At 39.1% G+C, this 24,025-nt stretch overlaps 1 protein-coding gene across 5 annotated transcripts in view; it reads right to left on the bottom strand.

Annotated features, from left to right (window-relative positions):
• MAP3K4 (mitogen-activated protein kinase kinase kinase 4) overlaps positions 1 to 24,025 on the bottom strand; it is a 167,132-nt gene that overhangs the window by 68,301 nt on the left and 74,806 nt on the right. For all 5 annotated transcript variants that reach the window (XM_030852978.2, XM_060283373.1, XM_030852982.2 and 2 more), the window contains one exon: positions 9,806 to 9,996. In XM_030852978.2, the coding sequence (XP_030708838.1) occupies positions 9,806 to 9,996 (191 nt within the window). The remainder of the gene's footprint in view (positions 1 to 9,805; positions 9,997 to 24,025) is intronic.

The following is a 24,025-nucleotide window of genomic DNA, read 5'->3' as shown; positions in this document are numbered from 1 at the left end:
ACGTAACAAGTGTTGGCAAGGAGGTGGAGAGAAAGGAATCCTCATACACGCTGGTGGGAATGTAAATTGGTACAGCCACTATAGACGGTTTCTCAAAGAACTAAAAATAGAACTACCACTTGACCCAATAATTCCACTCCTGGATATACATATCCAAAAAAAACCCCAAAACACTAATTCAAAATGATACATGCACCCCGATATTCACAGCAGCATTATTTACAATTGCCGAGATACAGAATCAACCTCACTGTCCATCAACAGATAAATGGATAAAGAAGATGTAAAGAGTGTGTGTGTGTGTATGTGTGTGTGTGTATGTGTATGTGTGTGTATACATACATATCAATACATACAATGGAATACTACTCAGCCATAAAAAAAATGAAATTTCACCATTTGCAGTAACATGGATAGAGGTGGAGGGTATTATGCTAAGTGAAATAAGTCAGACAGAGAAAGACAAATACTGTGTGATATCACTTACATGTGGAATCTAAAAAGGACAACAAACTAGTGAATATAACAAAAAAGAAGCAGACTCACAGATATAGAGAACTAATGGTTACCAGTGGGGAGAAGGAAGCGGGGAGGGACAAGATAGGGTTAGGGGATGAGATACTAATTACTAGGTGTAAAATAAATAAGCTAGGGCTTCCCTGGTGGTGCAGTGGTTGAGAGTCCGCCTGCAGATGCAGGGGACACGGGTTCGTGCCCCGGTCCGGGAGGATCCCACATGCCGCGGAGCAGCTGGGCCCGTGAGCCATGGCCGCTGAGCCTGTGCGTCCGGAGCCTGTGCTCCGCAACAGGAGAGGCCACAACAGTTAGGGGCCCGCGTACCGAAAAAAATAAAAAAATAAAATAAATAAGCTACAACAATATACTATACAACACAGGGAATATAGCCAATATTTTACAATAACTATAAATGAAATGTAACCTTTAAAAATTGTGAATCATTATGTCATACATCTGAAACTTATATAATATTGTACATAAATTATACCTCAATAAAAATTTTTAAAAAGTCGAATTTTTTAAAAAAGAAATTTTTTCACAGTTTTATTGTTTCTAGCTACAAATACTTATCAATCCTCATTTATAAAAAAGGTGTCCAGGCCAGCCCTTTGCCTCCTCTTTGCTGTTTTGTTTAACTGTGTTCTTTACACTTTTATTAATATAACACATATATATCACTCATTTCTACTTAGTAAAGCAATGGTTATTTGAAAGCAAAGCTAACAAGTACTTCCAAATTTAACTCCATTATATTTTATGTTTCAAGATATCAAATCATACTATACTTTCTTACTATGAAACGCAAAATGATATATACATGGTATCAGGGAGTAAGATTGGAGATAAAGATAATGAGTTTGTTTTGTAATATATTGAATTGGAGGTGCCTATGGGACATTCATGTAGAGATGTCTGTGGGTAACTAATATATGAGTCTTGAGCTCAGGAGAGAAATCCAGAGATATCAATTTGGAAATTATCAGTATATACAGATGTTGTTTAATACCAGGAGAGTACACAAGAATATCCAAGAAAAGTGTGCAGAAGAGAGGCAACGCAGGCCTAGGAAAGAATGCTATATTAACTAATACGTGCATCCACGTGGTTCTGAGTCAGAGAAATCAAAAACTTATGTAACAAAAAACTATTTTGTTATCTTAGGGTTTAGGATTCTAAGAAGACTTTACAAAATGAATGTAGGGTAGCATTAGTGACCAAGGCCAAAGAACGTCTGCATATAATTTTTAACTTAAAAGTAAGTGAACAGTGAAAAAGTATTACTTGCCTTATATGAATTATAAATGTTCTTCTAACCCATGATTTAAAGGCCCTAAGGGAAACAAAGGGTGAACTGAGAGTAGCTGGGATGACCTGAACAACACAGAAGACAGAGCTACGAACTTTAAGTACAAATCTATGCTAAATTTACCACACAGCTAATAGTCAAAGCATGAAAATATCAAGAGATGAAGCTTCTGAGCCTTGATCTTTATTCCAACAATTAAAAGGACTTAAGGGGGGAAATGCCACAATCCCACTTTTCTGTATAAACAGAATCGAATTTTAGCAAGCTTAGAAACCTAATTTTTGTAGATTATACACAAATATTGTGAAGCCTATCTTACAGCATAAAAAATGGTATATTACACAATTTTCTGAAATTCTGTATTCAAAATTTTGGTTCAGTCTTTGGACCTACAATGTGTGTAAAGGAAAGCAAATGGGGAAAGGAGGAAGACGGGACAAAGAAGCTATTTTTTTTTTTTCCAAAACAAAAAACCAAGTTGGTTTTTAAAAAAACACACAAATGGAAATAGGTACATCATTAAAATGACATAATTTAAATTTAAAATAGACTTAAGCCCCAGTCTAGCTACTGTGCAAAAAGAAAATACCAATCTTTGTTTGTTTAGTTTTCTGTTAATACTAAATCCCTCTGCAATGAACAGAAAGTCAAATACAGAGTTTCTGTAAAGGAGAATGGATCAAAAGTATAGAGAATGTTTTATACAAGTTCTAATTACAGTACTACAAAACTAGTTCATAATGACTTAAGACTAATGAACATCTGAGCTCTCAAGTGGCTATAAATTAAGTGGTACGACTTTGTAGTACTGTTAAAACAAACCTTCCAAGAAGTTACTGTTTCCTTTGGCCAATCACCAATAACTCCTGCCAAATCAGAGAAACATGAAAGGAAAAGAACAAAAAAATGTATAATGAAACTGAACGCAAACAAATGACAAGCAATATGGTTCACTTGTTTAAACAGATATAAGACAGTCAACTGACTTCCCCACAATTCACACCTAGAAACAGCTCTTTAGAATATGTATAAAATGTATTTTTTATCAAGTCCTCGCAACTCTTATGTTCTTCCATACATGTATGTCAAACTCAAAACACTGGCCCTCCTCGATCTCTCAAATGAGAAAGCAGAAACAGGTATCTGCGCTTTACTTTAAATGTGAGATGATCTTTAGAGCAGTGATGTGCCAGGCTATCAATGTCAGCAATCTGAAGGGACTTAGAGATCTTCTAATTCAAGGTTCTCAAACTTTAGTAAACATTGAGAATCACTCAGATTCTTGCTACAACGCAGATTCCTGGGCCCACTCCCAGTGTCTCGGATTCAACCTGGCTAGAATGACACCACATTTGGGAAAATCCTGCTCTATTCAATCACTGCTTTACCCATTTACGAGGTAAGGGCCTACAGAAACTGTCATCGTCTTTACAACAACACTGTGATGGAGATTCCCGCAGAACATGGACGGCCAGACACATGAGACATGTCGGGACAGGGATCCTAACCCGTGTTTGTGCCGTCAACCACCTTTACGCCTGTCGAGCTGCTCACAGGGCAGGGCTGTCTGACTAAGGAAAGGTTAAGATGCTGAGTGCCATGAAAGACAGATTACAGTGGGCTAACTGATATGCGGAAGCTTTAACTAAGACCAGGTACTCGACTGAATGCCTTGAAGAATGGATTCATCTTAAATAAGGGTAGCAAGGAAGGCAAGAGAATAAACATACAAAAAGACACAAAAGCAGAAAAGAAGAGAGCCTGGCTGGAACAGTGAGTCTGCATGTAGATGGGTAGGCTGGAGATATAAATTAGAACCTTGAAAGTCAGGCTGAGTTTGGATTAAAGAGCTGAAATATAGATTTAAGTCCACTCTAGTTCACAAAGAACATTTCTCTTACTATACAGATTGAATCTGATTTATAACCATTTTACCAGATCAATTTTATAGCAGTATTATATTAAAAAAAATAAAACTTGCTAATCTCACTATGTTAGCAAAAAATCACACACATTTACACACACACACACACACCCCTTGAGATATTTGCTAACGACAGGGAGATTAATGTGTACATGTATATGCACACGTGTATATGCACACATGTATATGTCAGATTACACATGACTATCTCTGTGATCTGGCTCTTGCAGTATTACATTACTCCTGCAAAACGGGGCTGATAATGATTACGAGGCCGATTCACCCTGAAAAGGGCTTTGGCCTGGGTGTCTTCACTCTTGTTTAACCTACTGAAAACTATGAGATGGACTGGATTTACTTCCTTCTGCTAATTAAAAAGAACAAAAATTTAAGGATGAGGTAGTTTGCCTCTTCTTAAACCAGGCTTAAAGAGAAACAGCTACACATGGGTAGCTACACATTATGGTCCAAAATTTATCAAAATCTTAACTGCTGTAGTTTGGTAGTTATTTACCATTATCAAAAAAATATGATCTGAAGTAACACCATAGTTAAACTCTGTTACTCATCGAAGTATGAAATCAATCCTGGTCAGTGGGTTAATTTAAGAGCTGAATGGTAGGTTACATCTGTCAGGGTGTCACACAGCTGGCACTTTTTAGGTAATAAAGAGCTAACTATCTTTACCTAGATATCATAACATTGTTATATATTTAATATTTAGCACAGCTTCTAAAAGCAGAAGTTAATATTCTGAAAACAAAAATATCTTTAACATTCCCAGGGAAACAAAATCAGGAAAATGCAAAAGTCAAATAAAATAATTTTAAACACATCTAAAGTCCATCAGTACAAAGAAATAAAACATCGTGGGCAGTGGTGACCTCACCTTTGTCCTACATCCCTAGGCCCCCTCCTCAGGCCTCCCCTATCTCAGACAACCACTAGGATACAGATTGTTTTGAACTTTCCCGTCTGTGGTTACCCACTTGCATATTATGAAAGGAAATCACAATGAGTGACACGAGTCTTTCTGCAGAACTTCTCGTGTTTATTTGCAGGAACTTCTCTAAAGTCTAGTCCCAAAAGTGCATTTACTTGGGTCAAGGATATAACCAAGCTCAGTCTGAGTGTATTAACAAATTACTTCCACACAGGGATTGAGACAATTTACACTCACACCAGCCTTGTAAGAAAGCTGCCATCTCCTCATATCTTTGCTAGTATTTGATAATGCTCATCAGGGTGTAGTAAGTATTAGAAAGAAAACCACAGGCCCCAAATGGTGTCAGTCGCATGCTAAAAGCCCATGATGGCAAACCTATATTTTATACGTTACTTCACTGCAGTTCCAACCTCTCCCAGAAATGTAGTTTTAATTGAACAGTCTAGAATTTTCTGGTCAATACCAATAAAGTAACCCAACAAGTAGGCCCTCTACAATCCCCCAGAGGAAGAGGTAATCGGCATGATAAAACCCCTGTCATCCCTCCCCACGCCCATAAAAAAAGATGTCTGGTCAAAAAATAATCCTGTCTTTTTTTTTTTTTGCTAATAGCTCCCTTACTCCACCCTTCCATTTTTATAGGAAAATCCATAGGGATTTTCCTATAAAATCCCTTCCATTTTTGCACAACCACTCAGAGCACCCTTCTAGTTGCTAGATGTAATGCTGCCTGATTCATAAATAAAGCCAATCAAATCTTCAAATTTACTTGGTTGAATTTTGCTTTTTAACATAAGAAATATATTTGGGTTTTGTCCAGGTTCCTGACACAGAGCTCCTAAAACCCTTGGAATTTTCTGACAGAAGTGTCTTTTTTATTCATAAGGAGCCCCTGTCAATCACACCTCAATTTACACTAATGAGGCAACTTAAGTGATAAACGTAAGTCAAGTGTGTTCCTGAGTTCTGTGAGCAGTTCTCTCACGGGAACCGTCAATTTATTACCAGTTGGTCAGAAGGTTGCCTGGTACTAAATTTCCAATTATAAAAAATAAGCCAATAACAACAGTCGTTGGTTATTTTGAGCCTAGGATAATAAGAATATTTAAAGAATCATATCCATATAATAGCTCATGACAATGGCTACCATCACTAAAGACAACAGTGTTAGCGGTTACTCTACCCACAGAACCGTGAGCACAATAAAATGGACGCTTTCATAACACTAAGCTTTGGGTGGTTGTCACACAGCAAAAGATAAGCAGAAAAACGAAAATATTATCGGTGATGTTAACTAAAAAGATGAGCTCAACTTTCACTGCAGTTCTAAAGTGAATCGTATGATTCAGGCAGCCTTTGCTTGTTGCAGAGAGAAAGAAATAATGCGTCAGTTCATATTTCCTTGGAAAGCTTTTAAAATAAATCTGGCCAATCTAATTAATTTTAAAAATCTCTTGAAAATACTGAGAGACCAATACACTATTATGATTGACAAATGAGTTTGAAATACTGGTCTTCCTGACTCAGCCTTCAGGCCATAGCACAAAGGTCACTTGTTCCAGCAGTCTTCCCAAGCCCAGGTCTGCTCGATCCCCTCCTGTGGGCACCCACAGAAGCCCCCCCTCTCTCCCCTCCACCCCAGCTCTACCACACAAGATGGGACTGCCTGCTCATCTCTGTGGTTCCTGCTGGAGACGAGCAAGGGCTTACCGATCATCTAACGCAATACCCGCCTATGGAGTCACTGAAGTTGCGAGTCAAGGGAAAGAATGAAGGAGAAATAAGGGAGGAATGGAAGGGAGGAAGGAAAAAGGGGATGCGAAGAGGAGGCAGAAGAAAGGAAAGAGAGGTAAAGGCAAAAGGAAAGGGAGGGAGGTGAGGAAAGAAAGACCCAGAGAAAAAGTAACTATGATGGCAACATACAGAGTGAGAAGAAGAAAGGGGGCTAGGAAGAGCTACAAGAAACGGATAAGCCAGACAGGACTGACCCAGGCTGCAGTCCCAACTCCATACCTTGGTAACTATGTGACTCAAGACTCAGTGTCCTGAAAGGAGGGGCACCAATTAATAAGGGTACAGTCAATGATATAATTATTTAATTCTACTTTGAAATTTAAGGCAAGTGGTGAGAAAGAAACCTTTAGCTCACAATAATAATGACAGCTAGTAGTTACTGAACATAAAACCCTCACAACACCGTAAGGCAGATTACCTCACAGATAAAGAAAATGAGACACGGAGGCGGCACATACAGAAGGTGGTAGAACCAGGATGGGAATCCAGGCAATCCGGCAACCAAGTGTGTGCTCCGGTCCACCATGCTCTGCTGCTGCAGCCGGCGAGTTCTCGAGTACTGTTTGTTCCACCAGCTCAACACAAACACGCCATCCCCAAAACAGTAACATGACCCACTGCCCAACACGGTTGCTTCATTTCCATCGTTTTTTGGTGTTCATGAACAAGAATGTTGACAAAAACAGTTCACCAGACAGCAAACACACTGCTTTCTAGTATATGCATGACTGGGACAGTTAAAACTACAAGCCCTAGAAACTCTCTGTGTCGTGTCCTCAACCATAAATTGAATAATAATATATAGAACCTACATCTCATTGGGCTATTACTATATTTAAAAGATAACTCTTTTGACGAGCTCAGCACAGTGCTTAGGTAAAGCACTCAAGAACTGTGAGTGAGAACCGGGCAGATGTTGCTACAAATGATTCAGCAGCCATTAAAATGAACAGCACAGGTTATTCTATGGCACAGAAAGTTCATGAGTCATTAAAATGAAAAAGGAAGCCAGCTATAAAATAGTATGATATCATATCACAACACAAATATATGCAAGTAAAGAGACCACAAGGCAAAGATGGTAAAAGCTGTTATTTCTGCATATTGGGTTTATGGGTATTTTTCTTTCTTTTTGTCAGTATTTTCTAAACTCCCTACGACAAACATGTAATCTTTTGCAATAAGAAAAAACATAAGTTGTTAGGAACTTTGGTGCCCTAGGTCTGCTGATAGATAGCGACAAATCCAAAGGTTTATGAGCACTCTTTCTTTACCTGCAAAATGGCAGGAATTAACGTGGTCTCTGAGACCCCTTCCAGATCTAAAATTCTGTAATTTTATGAAATAAACAACTGAAAGAAGTTGAGGAGGAAAAGAAACAACCTTCCCTCTTCCTTCTATTTCTGACACAGCCCAGAAGGACAGCAGAGCTCAACAAGTATCCAGCGACGGGTTTTCTGACTGATTACTAAAGACATACAGTCATGTCAAGTACCACATTCAGAGAAGCTTAACCCCTGCTGCTTGCACTGGGAAAAAAGTCCAAACTGAGGACCAGGAGAACTAGTTCTAAAATTAGTCCTGGGAGTTCCCGGTGGTCCAGTGGTTAGGACTCTGCGTTCTCACTGCCGAGGGCCCAGGTTCAATCCCTGGTCAGGGAAGTAAGATCCCACAAGCTGTGTGGCATGGCCAAAAAATAAAAATAGTACCTAAAATTAGTCCTGCCACTATCTCAAGCCTTCTGGCCTTGAGAAGTTGCTTTGAAACCCTGGGCCTCACTTTCTCAATCTATAAAATGGGGGGACTGTGTTCTCAACTCTGGTTCTAAAATAGTATGAACAAGTGAAGACAAAGCAGATATCCTACTGGCATCATCGCATTTCACCACCACGAAGCAAATATGTATTAACTAATATTGGTTCAGTAGATGCTGCTTCAAAAGGAACTTCTGTAGGCATTTGAGAAATTTCTTTGAGAAAATGGAAAAGGATTGATTTTAAAGATAATATATTGCAATGGAAAGCTATTACTTTCCAACAGGGGTAAATACAGATCATAGGTTAACATCTTACTACAAATACAGTTTTAAAAGAAAGTAAAAAAAATCATCTTCCCTGTGGGAAAGAAAGACTATTTATTACTTAGGAATTCCTCCTTGGATAAGACTTCACTCAAGCAAATAAGTTCAATAAAGTCCATTTCTCTTACCCTTCTTCTTTCTTGAGGAAGGGCTATTATAGGGACACAGAATGAACTTGCCGACATTAACCATGAGAGATCAATGTGTGGAAGAGATGTGTGGGAAAGGGAAAGAGAGGAAGAAAATGAGCTAAAGAAAGGGAGAAATGGAAATGAGTCTCTTTTCAGTAGGGAGAACATGTGATAATTTCTCAGAGGAGACAAAGAATGATATCCCTATCTTGCACAGTAATAGGTAGATGAATTCTAGGAAACTATGAGATCAGTTTCAGGACAAGTGGTTTGCTGAAATTAACAGAGAAATTCTAAAACCGTAAGGCTTCAGTGACCTGAGGTTCCATGCCAGAAAGCAGGTACAAGGAAGCAGGTCAGCATGATTCAGTTCCTCTGCCTCAGAACAGAACAGCTGTGACGCGCTCAGAGGAAGGAAGAAATGAAAACAGAGAACAGTCTCAGGAGCAGGAACAGCTTCTAGGAGCAGAACACTATCTGGGCTTTGGGATTCCAAACAGAAAGAAAAGTACAACACAGATTCTGTGCGTGATTATAAGGTGGGACACCATCCAGGCCCTGTGCTTAGTGGGAACGAGGGCCCTGTACATGAGGGCAGCATCATGGTCACCGGCAGAGCACAGGTCTCAGGCCGCCTGGGGAATCCTGGGGAAGAAAGCCTGGCCCTGCCTCTCCCAAAGTGCCCAATACATCATGTCAGGAAGACAGAATCTAGAAGTTTCAGCCTAAGAGATTCAAAGAATAAAAGAAGGCCACCTATCCCGTACACCAGCAGCCATCCTGGACAGGCACGCTGATTCATCCACGTTTGTCCTCTTCCACGTCCTAAAAGGAATGCAAAGGCCTCACACACTGACTTTAACAATTACAATTACAAACCTTTCTATCTCTGGAGAATTATTTTCTCTTTTATTAACAATATTGCTAATGGTGATAATTCAAATATTTAAAAATAAAACTTTAAGGCAGCATAAAATCAAATTTAAAAAAAGAGGAATAACATTATTGTAGAAAAAGCATCTATCAATAGTTACATGTTACATAAAGATTACATACCAACCATGCCACGCCCCCTCAAATGTATCGTTTTACGCACAAGACTTACCTTTCACATTAGCTCGACTGGTGGGCCGCCCTACATTATTCCTCTGGTGTTTGGTTGACAGACGCTTCCTCTGCCGAGGCGTGCTGGGGGGAGAGGGACCGTAAAGGTTCTCTGTATTTGTTTCATCTGAAAAGTCCTCAGGATCAGACTCAGAATTCTTACAAGCTGAATCTCCCAAGGCGCACTCTTGTCTACGGAGCACAACAAGCAGAGAAAACATTCAGGAACGTATGAAGGGAATTCAAACTTCAATGACTTAAAATTTCTTTTAAAAACTCTCCATAACACTTCTCTGTGGATATGTCTCTTCCTCGGCCTTGTAATCTTTCTCCTCTATCTGTACTTGTAGAAACTCATGAAGAGAATATAACGACCGTGTTCCTGCTCTCACCACGAATAAAGAGAACTGATGTGCAGTTCCTGTTGTTTAGAGAATTCTTTCTAACATAAATGAAGTTTAAAACTAAAAACTTAAGGATCAGGGGAAAAAGAGCAAAGGACTAGAAGATACAAATCAACAGAACTAAGCATCACTTACGTGATAGTTGGTGACAAGCTTAACTGCTGAGTGGGCAACTCTTGCCCTGACGTCAGAGTCCCACTGCTTTTGCTTTGTGAAGCATACAGAACAGAAAGCATGACCTGAGCAGCAAAGCAGAGAGCACTGATGACATGTGGTAGGTCAGGGTTTCTGTGTTCTCTGATAAACACTTCAGGGCAGCACTCAGGTTAGGGAAGTTGAAAACTTCCCTAATATGGGAAAGGAAATAGTCAATCAAGTCCAGGAAGCACAGAGAGTCCCATACAGGATAAATCCAAGGAGAAACACGCCAAGACACATATTAATCAAACTATCAAACATTAAATTCAAAGAAAAAATGTTAAAAGCAGCAAGGGAAAAGTAACAAATAACATGCAAGGGAATCCCCATAAGGTTAACAGCTGATCTTTCAGCAGAAACTCTGCAAGCCAGAAGCGAGTGGCAGGACATTATTTAAAGTGATGAAAGGGAAAAACCTACAACCAAGATTACTCTACCCAGCAAGAATCTCATTCAGATTCGACGGAGAAATTAAAATATTTACAGACAAGCAAAAGCTAAGAAAATTCAGCACCACCAAACCAGCTTTACAACAAATGCTAAAGGAACAACAAATGCTAGGCAGGAAACACAAGAGAAGGAAAAGACCTACAATAAGAAACCCAAAACAATTAAGAAAATGGTAATAGGAATATACATATTGATAACTACCTTAAATGTAAATGGATTAAATGCTCCAACCTAAAGACACAGACTGGCTGAATGGATAAAAAAACAAGACCCGTATATATGCTGTCTACAAGAGACACACTTCAGTCCTAGAGACACATACAGACAGAAAGTGAGGAGATGGAAAAAGATATTCCATGCAAATGGAAATCAAAAGAAAGCTGGAGTAGCAATTCTCATATCACACAAAATAGACTTTAAAATAAAGACTGTTACAAGAGACAAAGAAGGACGCCACATAATGATCAATCCAAGAAGAAGATATAACAATCGTAAATATTTATGCACCCAACATAGGAGCACCTCAATACATAAGGCAAATGCTAACAGCCATTAAAGGGGAAATCGACACAATCGTAGCAGGGGACTTTAACACCCCACTTTCTCCAATGGACAGATCATCCAAAATGAAAATAAATAAGGAAACACAAGCTTTAAATGATACATTAAACAAGATGGACTTAACTGATATTTTTAGGACTTTCCACCCAAAAACAACAGAATACACTTTCTTCTCAAGTGCTCATGGAACATTCTCCAGGACAGATCATATCTTGGGTCACAAATCAAGCCCTGGTAAATTTAAGAAAACTAAAATCGTATCAAGTATCTTTTTGGACCACAACATTATGAGACTAGATATCAATTATAGGAATAAATCTGTAAAAAATACGAACACGGACTTCCCTGGTGGTCCAGTGGCTAAGACTCTGCGCTCCCAATGCAGGGGGCCCGGGTTCAATCCCTGGTCCAGGAACTAGATCCCACATGCCTCAACTAAGACCCGGTGCAACCCAAAAAAAAAAAAAAAAAAATACAAACACATGGAAGCTAAACAATACACTACTAAATAACCAAGAGATAGCTGAAGAAATCAAAGAGGAAATCAAAAAATACCCAGAAAAAAATGACAATGAAAACACAACGACCCAAAACCTATGGGATACAGTAAAAGCAGTTCTAAGAGGGAAGTTTACAGCAATACAATCCTACCTCAAGAAACAGGAAACAATGCAAATAAACAACCTAACCTTATACCTAAAGCAATTAGAGAAAGAAGAACAAAAAAAACCCAAAGTTAGCAGAAGGGAAGAAATCACAAAGATCAGATCAGAAATAAATGAAAAAGAAATGAAGGAAAGGATAGCAAAGATCAATAAAACTAAAAGCTGGTTCTTTGAGAAGATAAACAAAATTGATAAACCTTTAGCCAGACTCATCAAGAGGGAGAAGACTCAAGTCAATAGAATTAGAAATGAAAAAGGAGAAGTGACAACTGACACTGAAGAAATACAAATGCTCATGAGAGATGACTACAAGCAGCTATATACCAATAAAATGGACAACCTGGAAGAAATGGACAAATTCTTATAAAAGCACAACCTTCCAAGAGTGAACTGGGAAGAAATAGAAAATATAAACAGACCAATCACAAGCAATGAAATTGAAACTCTGATTAAAAATCTTCCAACAGGGCTTCCCTGGTGGCACAGTGGTTGAGAGTCCCCCTGCCGGTGCAGGGGACACGGGTTCATGCCCCGGTCCGGGAAGATCCCACATGCCACAGAGCGGCTGGGCCCGTGAGCTATGGCCACTGAGCCTGCGTATCCGGAGTCTGTGCTCCACAATGGGAGAGGCCACAACAGTGAGAGGCCCTCGTACCGCAAAAAAAAAAAAATCTTCCAACAAACAAAAGCCCAGGACCACATGGCTTCACAGGTGAATTCTATCAAACATTTAAAGAAGAGCTCACACCCATCCTCTCAAACTCTTCCAAAATATAGCAGAGGGAGGAACACTCCCAAACTCATTCTATGAGGCCACCATCACCCTGATACCAAAACCAGACAAAGATGTCACAAAAAAAGAAAACTACAGGCCAATATCACTGATGAACATAGATGCAAAAATCCTCAACAAAATACTAGCAAACAGAATCCAACAGCACATTAAAAGGATCATACACCATGATCAAGTGGGGTGTATCCCAGGAATGCAAGGATTCTTCAGTATACACAAATCAATCAATGTGATAAACCATATTAACAAATTGAAGAATAAAAACCATATGATCAACTTAATAGATACAGAAAAAGCTTCTGACAAAATTCAACACCCATTTATGGTTAAAAACCCTCCAGAAAGTAGGCATAGAGGGAACTTACCTCAACATAATAAAGGCCATATATGACAAACCCACAGCCAACATCATTCTCAATGGTGAAAAACTGAAACCATTTCCACTAAGATCAGGAAAAAGACAAGATTGCCCGCTCTCACCACTATTATACAAAATAGTTTTGGAAGTTTTAGCCACAGCAATCAGAGAAGAAAAAGAAATAAAAGGAATCCAAATCGGAAAAGAAGAAGTAAAACTGTCACTGTTTGCAGATGACATGATACTATACCTAGAGAATCCTAAAGATGCTACCAGAAAACTACTAGAGCTAATCAATCAATTTGCTAAAGTAGCAGGATACAAAATTAATGCACAGAAATCTCTTGCATGCCTATACACTAATGATGAAAAATCTGAAACAGAAATTATGGAACCTCTCCCATTTACCACTGCAACAAGAGGAATAAAATACCTAGGAATAAATCTACCTAAGGAGACAAAAGACCTGTATGCAGAAAACTATAAGACACTGATGAAAGAAATTAAAGATGACACAAACAGATGGCGAGATATACCATGTTCTTGGATTGGAAGAATCAACATTGTGAAAATGACTGCACTACCCAAAGCAATCTACAGATTCATTGCAATCACTATCAAACTACCAATGGCAACTTTCACAGAACTAGAACAAAAAATTTCACTATTTGTATGGAAACACAAAAGACCCTGAATAGCCAAAGCAATGTGGAGAAAGAAAAATGGAGCTGGAGGAATCAGGCTCCCTGACTACAGACTACACTCCAAAGCTACAGTAATCAAGACAGTATGATACTGGCACAAAAACAGAAATACAGATCAATGGAACAGGGTAGAAAGCCCAGAGGTAAACCCACACACATAGGTCACCTTATTTTTGACAAAAGGAGGCAAGAATATACAATGGAGAAAAGACAGCCTCTTCAATAAGTGATGCTGGGAAAACTGGACAGCTACATGTAAAAGAATGAAATTAGAACGTTCCTTAACACCACACACAAAAATAAACCCAAAATGGGTTAAAGACCGAAATGTAAGGCCAGACACTATAAAACTCTTAGAGGAAAACACAGGAAGAACACTTCATGACATAAATCACAGCAATATCCTTTTTGACCCACCTCCTAGAGAAATGGAAATAAAAACAAAAATAAACAAATGGGACCTAATGAAACTTAAAAGCTTTTGCACAGCAAAGGAAAGCATAAATAAGATGAAAAGACAACCCTCAGAATGGGAGAAAATATTTGCAAATGAAGCAACTGACAAAAGATTAATCTCCAAAATATATAAGCAGCTCATGCAGCTGAATATCAAAAAAACAAACAACCCAATCCAAAAATGGGTGGAAAACCTAAATAGACATTTCTCCAAAGAAGATATACAGATTGCCAACAAACACATGAAAGGATGCTCAATATCACTAATTAGTAGAGAAATGCAAATCAAAACTACAATGAGGTATCACCTCAAACTGGTCAGAATGGCCATCATCAAAAAATCTGCAAACAATAAATGCTGGAGAGGGTGTAGAGAAAAGGGAACCCTCTTGCACTGTTGGTGGAAATTTAAATTGATACACCCACTGTGGAGAACAGTATGGAGTTTCCTTAAAAAACTAAAAATAGAACTACCATATGACCCAGCAATCCCACTACCAGACATATACCCTGAGAAAACCATAATTCAAAAAGAGTCATGTACCACAATGTTCACTGAAGCTCTATTTACAATAGCCAGGACACGGAAACAACCTAAGTGTCCACTGACAGATGAATGGATAAAGAAGATGTGGCACATATATACAATGGAATATTACTCAGCCATAAAAAGAAACGAAATTGAGTTATCTGTAGTGAGGTGGATGGACCTAGAGACTGTCATACAGAGTGAAGTAAGTCCGAAAGAGAAAAACAAATACCATATGCTAGCACATATATATGGAATCTAAAAAAAAAAAAAAAAAAAAAAGATTCTGAAGAACCTCGGGGCAGGACAGGAAAAAAGATGCAGACGTGGAGAATGGACTTGAGGACATGGCGGGGGGAAGGGTAAGCTGGGATGAAGTGAGAGAGTGGCATGGACATATATACACTACCAAATGTAAAACAGATAGCTAGTGGGAAGCTGCTGCATAGCACAGGGAGATCAGCTCGGTGCTTAGTGACCAACTAGAGGGGTGGGATAGGGAGGGTGGGAGGGAGAGGCAAGAGGGAGGGGATATGGGGATATATGTATACATATAGCTGATTCACTTTGTTATACAGCAGAAACTAACACAACATTGTAAAGCAAATATACTCCAATAAAGTTGTTTTAAAAAAAAAAAAAGCAGCCTGAGAAAAACAACTTAGTTTGGAAGCTTTAGCTAAGAAACAATACATAATGGGGGGAGGGGTAGGAAGAGAAATCAAGCTAAAGTTTATTCCTTTAAAAAAAAACCATTTAGACACAAAATCTAGGAAAATAAATACTAGTTCTAAGCTCAAGAGAACTTGCATCATTTCAATTAACTAACCAAAAGCATCCAAAACCTCATTCTGTATCAGCTCATGTGAGATGAGCTAATGTGGTCAGTTGACTGGTTCAGAATGTTCCCATGGATACCAATTATTTTGGATGGGGAAAGTAGTACAAGGTCTACATCAGCTGCCCTGAAACATTTTTCTTGTGTTTGAAAACATACAAATGTGAAATGTCTTTCTGGTACTAAACTTCTGACAGTCACAGAAAACAATGTTGCATTCTTTTAAAATAAAACTTTGCTCAAGTACCCTTCACTTGACACAGAATCCGGTCTAAGAAAAGCATGTCTTAAACTCAACCCACGGGGGGTTTAGTGTAGTTTTTAAATGAAACATGTGAAAGACAAAAATTCAAATAACTTGGGGTTAAATAGTTCTGCTCTGACATAGTAGGTGAAACCACATGGTGCCTGAAATAGCTCAAAAATGATGAAGCTGGATTAGATGAGCTTGAGAACATCGGTGGTTTTGCAAAAGCCCTAAAACACAAACAAACAAAATAGTTCATTAAAAGTTCTTTAGCAAAGCCCTTAAACATAAAATATTTCATTCCAGGGCTTCCCTCGTGGCGCAGTGGTTGAGAGTCCGCCTGCCGATGCAGGGGACACGGGTTCGTGCCCCGGTCCGGGAAGATCCCACATGCCACGGACCGGCTGGGCCCGTGAGCCATGGCCACTGAGCCTGCACGTCCAGAGCCTGTGCTCTGCCACAACGGGAAAGGCCGCAGCGGTGAGAGGCCCGCGTACCGCAAAGAAAAAAAAAAAAAATTTCATTCCACATGAGCGCAGTTCTCAGCCGTGTGGCGCTGTCTCCGCCACCTCCACCTCCCCATTAACCTATTCCCTATTAAGTAATAATTAAAGGCAGGCATTTGCCACTGTGGGAAAGGGAGGAGGGGTAGGCAGAGGGGTTGGATTTTCTAAGTTTCTTTTTTAAAGAACTTATACACAATAGCTTGCTTGGCTTCAGTATAAATTAAAAGGAGCTAAGCTAAGTTTGAGGTGGCACAGGTCGGTGTGTACTGTAAGAGCCAATACTTAGCTGATCTTTACTATCGGCTGGCAGTTGAACATTTATCAGCCTACCTCCAGGTAAGCCGTTATCAAATCTCAAGTTCATCCAACATTCACTATGTAACTTTTGCATTGATTCAGAGTGTAGGGTCTTTACAAACCTAGCATGCCTTCATTATTTTTCAGTATAGACACTCAAACTTTTTTCTTTAACTAAAATTCTTTTTTTTAAACGAAAGTAGATATTTTAAAACAAGATTGTCTATGGAAATGAACAAGAGACTATCCCCCCAACTAGACCTGAAGCTCCATGAAGGCAGGGACCTCATCTGTCTTTTTTACCACTGTTCCTCCAGTGTCTAGAACAGTGCCTGGTACAGATGACATGCCCAATAACTGTCTGCTGAATAAACGGATTTGTAAGGTTAACAATTTTATCTCTGATACTTCAGACATAATTATTATCTAAATTGTATTTTAATAAAATCACATTTAATAATTTGAAGAATGTAAATTTTTAAAGGCTACAAGAACTAAAGATAGACTTCTGACAATAATATTGTTTAACTGACACTGTAACCCTAGGTGCGAACATGACTATTTACTGACCAAAACAAGAGCAATGGAGTATGGTATAAGGAATAATGGTTTTGGAATCAGAATGACACGGGCTGAAATCCCTTCGTTCCCACATTTAACAGTAAGAATACAAGTTTTAATCAAATTATTGTTTGCTTACAAACACTTTCATTTATTGAAATACATATTAAAAGCATCAAAAATGAGACATGCAAATGAAAAATCTGAAACATCTGTGTTGGCTGTTACTTTGCTGGCCTCCCAGCATTCACATCCTTGTATAATCATCTCCTCTTGAATGTGGGTTGACCCTGTGACCTGCTTTAACCAATGCAATGTAGCAAAAGTGACTCTGGGTCAGTTCTGGGCCTAAGCCTTAAGAAGGCCACCTTTGTACTCCAGGGCATGCTAGCCACCATGTAAGAAATTCAACTACCCTGAGACTGCCATGGTCTTCAAAGCCTAACTAGCCAGGTGGAGAGGCTGCATGAAGGAGAAACCAGATAGGTCAAAGTCTTGCTAAGCTCCCATCCCAGCTGACAGTCAGTGCCAACTTGCTAGTGTGTGAGTGAGGCTATTTTGGACCTTCCAGCTGTCCCTGAGCCCAAGCCAACACCACGAAACGCAGAAGAACCACTCAATACCGTAACAGATAATAAATGGTTTTTACTTTAAGCCATTAAGCTTTGGTATGGTTTGTTAAATTAAAATAGATAACTGACAAACATAAAAAGTTAAACATTTTATTTTTACTTTAAGCCCATGAATGGGTTTAAATCTGCCACGACTTTGATGAGGCTACAGCCTTGTCTTTTGGTGTGAGTCCCTGAGAAAAGTCACGAGTCAACTTTGTCACATATACCACAACCAAAGCACTGCATCTGCCATCCCCACTCTCTAGTTCTTTAAAATGGAACAAGAATTTAAAGATTTTCAGAGGGTAATTTTTCTGGATTACCTAAACTTCAACAGTTCTCTCCTATCCCTAATTTGATGGTAAGTTTCTTTTCACGACCTATCTTTTGGAGACTTTCCAAAGCATTCCAAATTAGTTTATACAGAAACTACAATTCTCTTTTGCATTCACATCTCATATATTTGCATAATAGTTTATTAAATTCTGCAATTACAATTAAAGCGTACAATAGACCTAAAAAGATTTAGGAACAAACCAGGAACTCCTGATAAGCATATAGTTCAATTGATGGGAACGGAAAATCACAGGCATTCTAGAGACAGCCTATTAGTCACAGGCATTCATGATGCTGTGAGCGTCAGTCAATATGTCTTATAGAAGAAATGGATAGGGTTAGGTCTTGGAAAGGGTTACATAGATGAGTGTATAAGGCCTGCCTGGCTTAGATCTTCTAGAAGTCTTTTATTTCACACAAAGATTTTTACAAGGTATACTTTAGCAGTCCTGATGTAGGTCAAACAAAATAGAACACAAAGATAGAAAACATATATATATATATATATATATATGAAGAAAAATTATCCCACATGGATAAACTTTACTCATCATTAGAAATAAAAATAATTACAAGCTATTTTTAAAATATTTTCAGATGAAGGCTTTCAGAAAATAAAATCATATAAACAAATATTACAAAATGCTTTAAAGACTTCACATTATTATTCTTCACTTCTGGTTAACCAGAAGATATCCAAAAAGAACTAGAACAAAAAAAAGAGAGAAAAGTTTTAGGTATTCAAAAACATATGAGTCATGCTATAGATAAAAGACAAGTGTGATTATTTCTATTATTTCTGCAATTTTACTGCCAACAGTTGAGTACTTAAAAACAAGGGGACAGGGCTTCCCTGGTGGCACAGTGGTTAAGAATCCGCCTGCCAACGCAGGGGACAAGGGTTCGAGCCCTGGTCCGGGAAGATCCCGAATGCCACGGAGCAACTAAGCCCGTGCGCCACAACTACTGAGCCTGCGCTCTAGAGCCCGCGAGCCACCACTACTGAGCCCGCAGGCCTAGAGCCCGTGCTCCTCAATAAGGGAAGCCACCGCAATGAGAAGCCCACGTACCACAACGAAGAGTAGCCCCCGCTTGCCGCAACTAGAGAAAGCCCGCGCGCAGCAACAAAGACCCAAAAACAAGGGGACAAAGAAAAAGACACTTTCAAGTGTGCGTTCTTATTTTTGCCAGTTCTAATGACCCCCAAAATGTGAGTATATCTATTGATATATCTTTATCCAAAGCTTTGCAAATCAATACTAGATTGTATGTGTACAGATTAGCAAGGAGACAATCAAAAGGGAATAAAAACTCTTCTTAGGTGCACCTGGTTGTACAGGAGTGGATGCAGGGAGCACTTCTTTCAATACAGGAAGTGAAAATAAGCACCACTTCAGTCTCACTGTGGATGCAATTTACAATGAAATGCCAAAGAAAAAAACATTTAAAGAAAAGCAACATAAAATGATGATTCATTCGAAGGTTTTTATAGGCTTAAGTAAAGAGAACTCTGGGACTAAGGCAGGGACATCTGAAAGATGAAAACCTGCGTCAAAGCTGGGAGGAAAAACAAACAAAGAGGCTTATCCCTATGCCAAGTGCACCCAAAACATTTAAAGAGTTTAAAGAGACACAAGACAAATGTTTAAAACTTTAAACATAGCAAAAAAGAATTATGATCTCCCTCTACTTTCTTTCTTACAAGTGAGAACATTTAAAAAATCCCCTTATTGTAATTTGAATTTATATCTGAAAAAAGTATTTTATGTCATTACTTCCCATGTAATTCTCAGAAATCAAGTAACTGAAGAGCCACTTTCTGTAGGAAACAGATGAGTTGTCTGCATCGCCTTATCTTTTTTCTAATTTAAATTTTAAAATATGCGCTATGACACACATATACTTTCAAAAGATGAACTCCAACTGTTGAGGGGATAAATCGAGGAAAAAATACAAGCGTATGAGATACTCTCCCAGGGTTTTCAGTGAAGAAAAATGGAAAGAAAAGTGGGAAAAGAAATTAGGACAATTTGGACATTAAATCTCTCACCTCTGCTTTGACACTAGCACAAAAAGAGCTCATTTATCTGGAGACCAGATCTTGGTTTCCAATACCACGCATCAACAAAAGAACAAGGACTTCTTGGAGAGATGGCTGATTCCAGGACGGGGGCAAGGAAGATGTAATGTGAGCTTGAAGTATCTTGTAAGTGCACCAAGTGAGGAAGTGTTCAAAAAACAAAAAAGCAATGGGATCATGTTAAAAGGACACAGGAGCAACCGAAAGAGCTCCCACTGGCCGAAGCTGGAACAATCTGAGCAAGAAAATAAATGACAGAGCACTGGATTCTAATCATGAATCCATGAGTTCATATGGATATAAACAATTACTATATAAATAACCAGGAGAAGAGACAAATCTGGACAGAAAAAACCCAAACAATTTACGCAGCCAAGTGATCAAAGTTAACATCATCAGTGACAAGTCACGTTGAGAGCATGAGCTCCTGATCTGATGGGAAGGGCACTTCACCTCTATGGTCATCTTCCCAAAACCCATAACTACAGCCAAACCATGATAAAAACAGCAGACAAACCCAAACTGAGGAACAGTGTAGAAAATACCCGACTGGCACCCCTTAAACTGTTCAAGTCATCAAAAACAAAGAGGGTCTGAGAAACTGTAACAGCCAGGACACGGATAAGGAGACATGACGACTAAATATAATGTGGTGTCCTGGATGGGATCTGGGAAGAAGAAAAGAACATTAGGAAAAATGAATGAAACTGGAATAAAGTACAGAGTTTAAGTAAATAATAATGTGCCAATATTGTATCGTTAGTTGTAACAAATATACACTGTAATGTAAGATTTAACAACAGAAGAAACTGGACACAGGATATATGGAAATTCTCTGTACTATCTCCAACTGTCGCTAAATCTAAACTATTCTAAAATTCAAAATTTATTTAAAAATTAATTAATATAATGACATTATATGGAAGAGTTCCATGACAATGCTGAAGAAATTTGGGTTACTATACAGGTATAAAAGACTAAGAGCCAGGACTAAATGAAAAATGTAACATTAATTATAAAATTAAGCCATTCTTTATCAGTATAACCAAGATTGCGGTTGTAAAACAATTTTTAAATGGTAGGTGAGGAAATGCCATTTAAAACAGTGACTTCCTAAACTGGGATATGCATCAGATTTCTATTTATGCTTTTCATCAGCTATATAATTTGTCACACAGTAATGAACAATTTTCATTGTAACAGTATAACTACTACCTTACATACCAGATACCAACCATCTGCCAGACACTGTGCTAAACATTCTACACGATCTCATTTACTCCCTATGGATTAAGGACTATGGCACCATTTTAGGAAAGGATACATTGCCCAGAAGGCTCATCCTCGTTGATTATAAGAATTACCATATAGTCTCATTATCAAATACCTATCGCTCAATTAGGCAATCTACAAATGCTATGCCATTTGGTCTTCCCAACACCACTGCAAGTACTATCACAATCCCTATGTTGCAGAATAGGAAAAGGAGTTACAAAGGTAACTTGCCTGCTCCCTGCGAAGTGTCTGTGCCGAACTGGAGCCCTGGTCTGACCCCAAGGCCCGGGACCCTCCCAACTTCAGCCCACCCCTCACTCCTAGGTCACTGGGATGTCTGCCTTCTCCCAAAGGCAGGCACAGAGGAGTACCTCCCCTGTGGAAGGAGGTCCCTACTGGCTGGAGAAAAAGCCTGGGGACAGTTCAGGGACTGAGTTCTCTGGCCAGCTCTGGGGCTCCCTTCTTTGGTGAAGTCTTTTAGCCACTCTAGGTCTATACTTCCTCACCTGTCAGCCTAGGTAAGACGCTGAGTCTAAATTCCAGCCTGGGGAGACACAGCGTGCTTATGATACAAATGACAGGGGGAAAAGTGAGAGTTTTGTTTGGCCTGCTTACGTCTGCATATCAAATAAAAGGTGTAACTCAACTCCACTCTCCCTCTGGTAGCTTCCTACAGCCCCTAACAAGTATAGGAACCACACCCTGTCTTCCCTGGAACACCAAAGTACTATTCCTCTAACAGAGGACTCATCAGACCAGGCTGCTGTTTCCGTTTCATGTAAATCTGTGTGTGTTTAAGACTAAAAAAGTGTAAAACTACCCACTACAGGGAAAGAAAAACAGGCCTTTTAAATTAGAGGCCAGTTATTTGGAATTAACAACAATTAACTTTGTTTGAGAATGGATTTTGTGTAAGAGATAGAAAACGATATAAAATTTTTAAATGTATGTTATTTTATTTCATTCCCTTTCAGTTTTTTGTTTCTTGGGTCTCTAGTCCAATGATTTATTTATTTACAGTTGAAAACACATATTAACTGTTTCATACTGCACTATGTGTGCATGTGTGTCAACTACACCATTAGACCTTCACTTCATTCACCATCGGCCCTACTGGACAAGCGCTGTGCTAGGAGTTGAGGAAACATACAGTAGTGAACAAGAGAATCACCATTCCTTCCCTCTTAAAGTTTTCGACCTATAGAAAGAACGAGGTATTTAGCATATAAGTACACACACAAAAGTCTTTAAAGTGCAGTTCTTCATTATGCTGTGAAGGAAGATTACAAAGCATACCAGCAGACAGGATCTAGCCTGAAGAACCCACAGGGTGATAATAAAGAATACATCTCCAAAGAAGGAACACTTAAACGGAAACTCAGAAGCTCTGAAGGCACTGACCAGAAGGGGGGTGGTGGTGGCTGAGACAGAAGAGCCCACAGCTCATTTGAGAAACATAAAGGCCATGATGGCCTAGAGTAGAGGGCAGAGCAAACAAGAGCACCCAAAGGGGCAGGCAGTCATCAGATTACGCTAAAGCAGATTCATCCTAGAAGAAAGGTGCAGCCGCAAAGAGCATTAAGTAGGGGAAGGGCATGAGTGAGCTGACCTTTCTCGTCAAGGTATTTCCCACATCACCTTACACTAGCAGACAGGCATAAAGATATAACACAAGGCCTCTCAACTATTCAATCTTAAAGTCAATCTAAACAACTATTCTGTCTACACTAGGCCAACAAGCAAGACCAATTCACCTGCCAGGAGCCAACAGAGGAGGAAAAAAAGAATTGTTCACTTGAGAGGAGTTATGAAATCCTTAAAAATGGCAAGTTAACATCTAAGAAATAAAACACTATTCAACATCAAAGATGTAATTAAAGACACAGACAAAAAGTTTGTCTCATGGGCTTCCCTGGTGGCACAGTGGTTGAGGGTCCGCCTGCGAACGCAGGGGACACGGGTTCGTGCCCCGGTCCGGGAAGATCCCACGTGCCGCGGAGCGGCTGGGTCCGTGAGCCATGGCCGCTGAGCCTGTGTGTCCGGAGCCTGTGCTCCGCAGTGGGAGAGGCCACAACAGTGAGAGGCCCACGTACAGCAAAAAAAAAAAAAAAAGAAAAGTTTGTCTCATGAAAAACATAACTTTCTTCTAACTAAAAACTATATAAACTGGGGGAAATAATTATAATGTACCTAAAAAAATTTTAGAAAGAAGCTCCTATTTTTAATTTTATAGTTTTCTTCACTAAGAACATAATTGGTAACTGCGGTTGAATACATAAGGCTAATGTGAAATTAACTGGAAATGTCGGGCCTGAAGGCCCGTGAGTATATAAATACCACTCACAGTTT

This window comes from Globicephala melas, chromosome 14, assembly GCF_963455315.2.
Source record: "Globicephala melas chromosome 14, mGloMel1.2, whole genome shotgun sequence".
NCBI classification, from domain to species: Eukaryota; Metazoa; Chordata; class Mammalia; order Artiodactyla; family Delphinidae; genus Globicephala; species Globicephala melas.
Note: the sequence above shows the minus strand (reverse complement) of the source record. Positions and strands in the feature narration are given on the sequence as shown.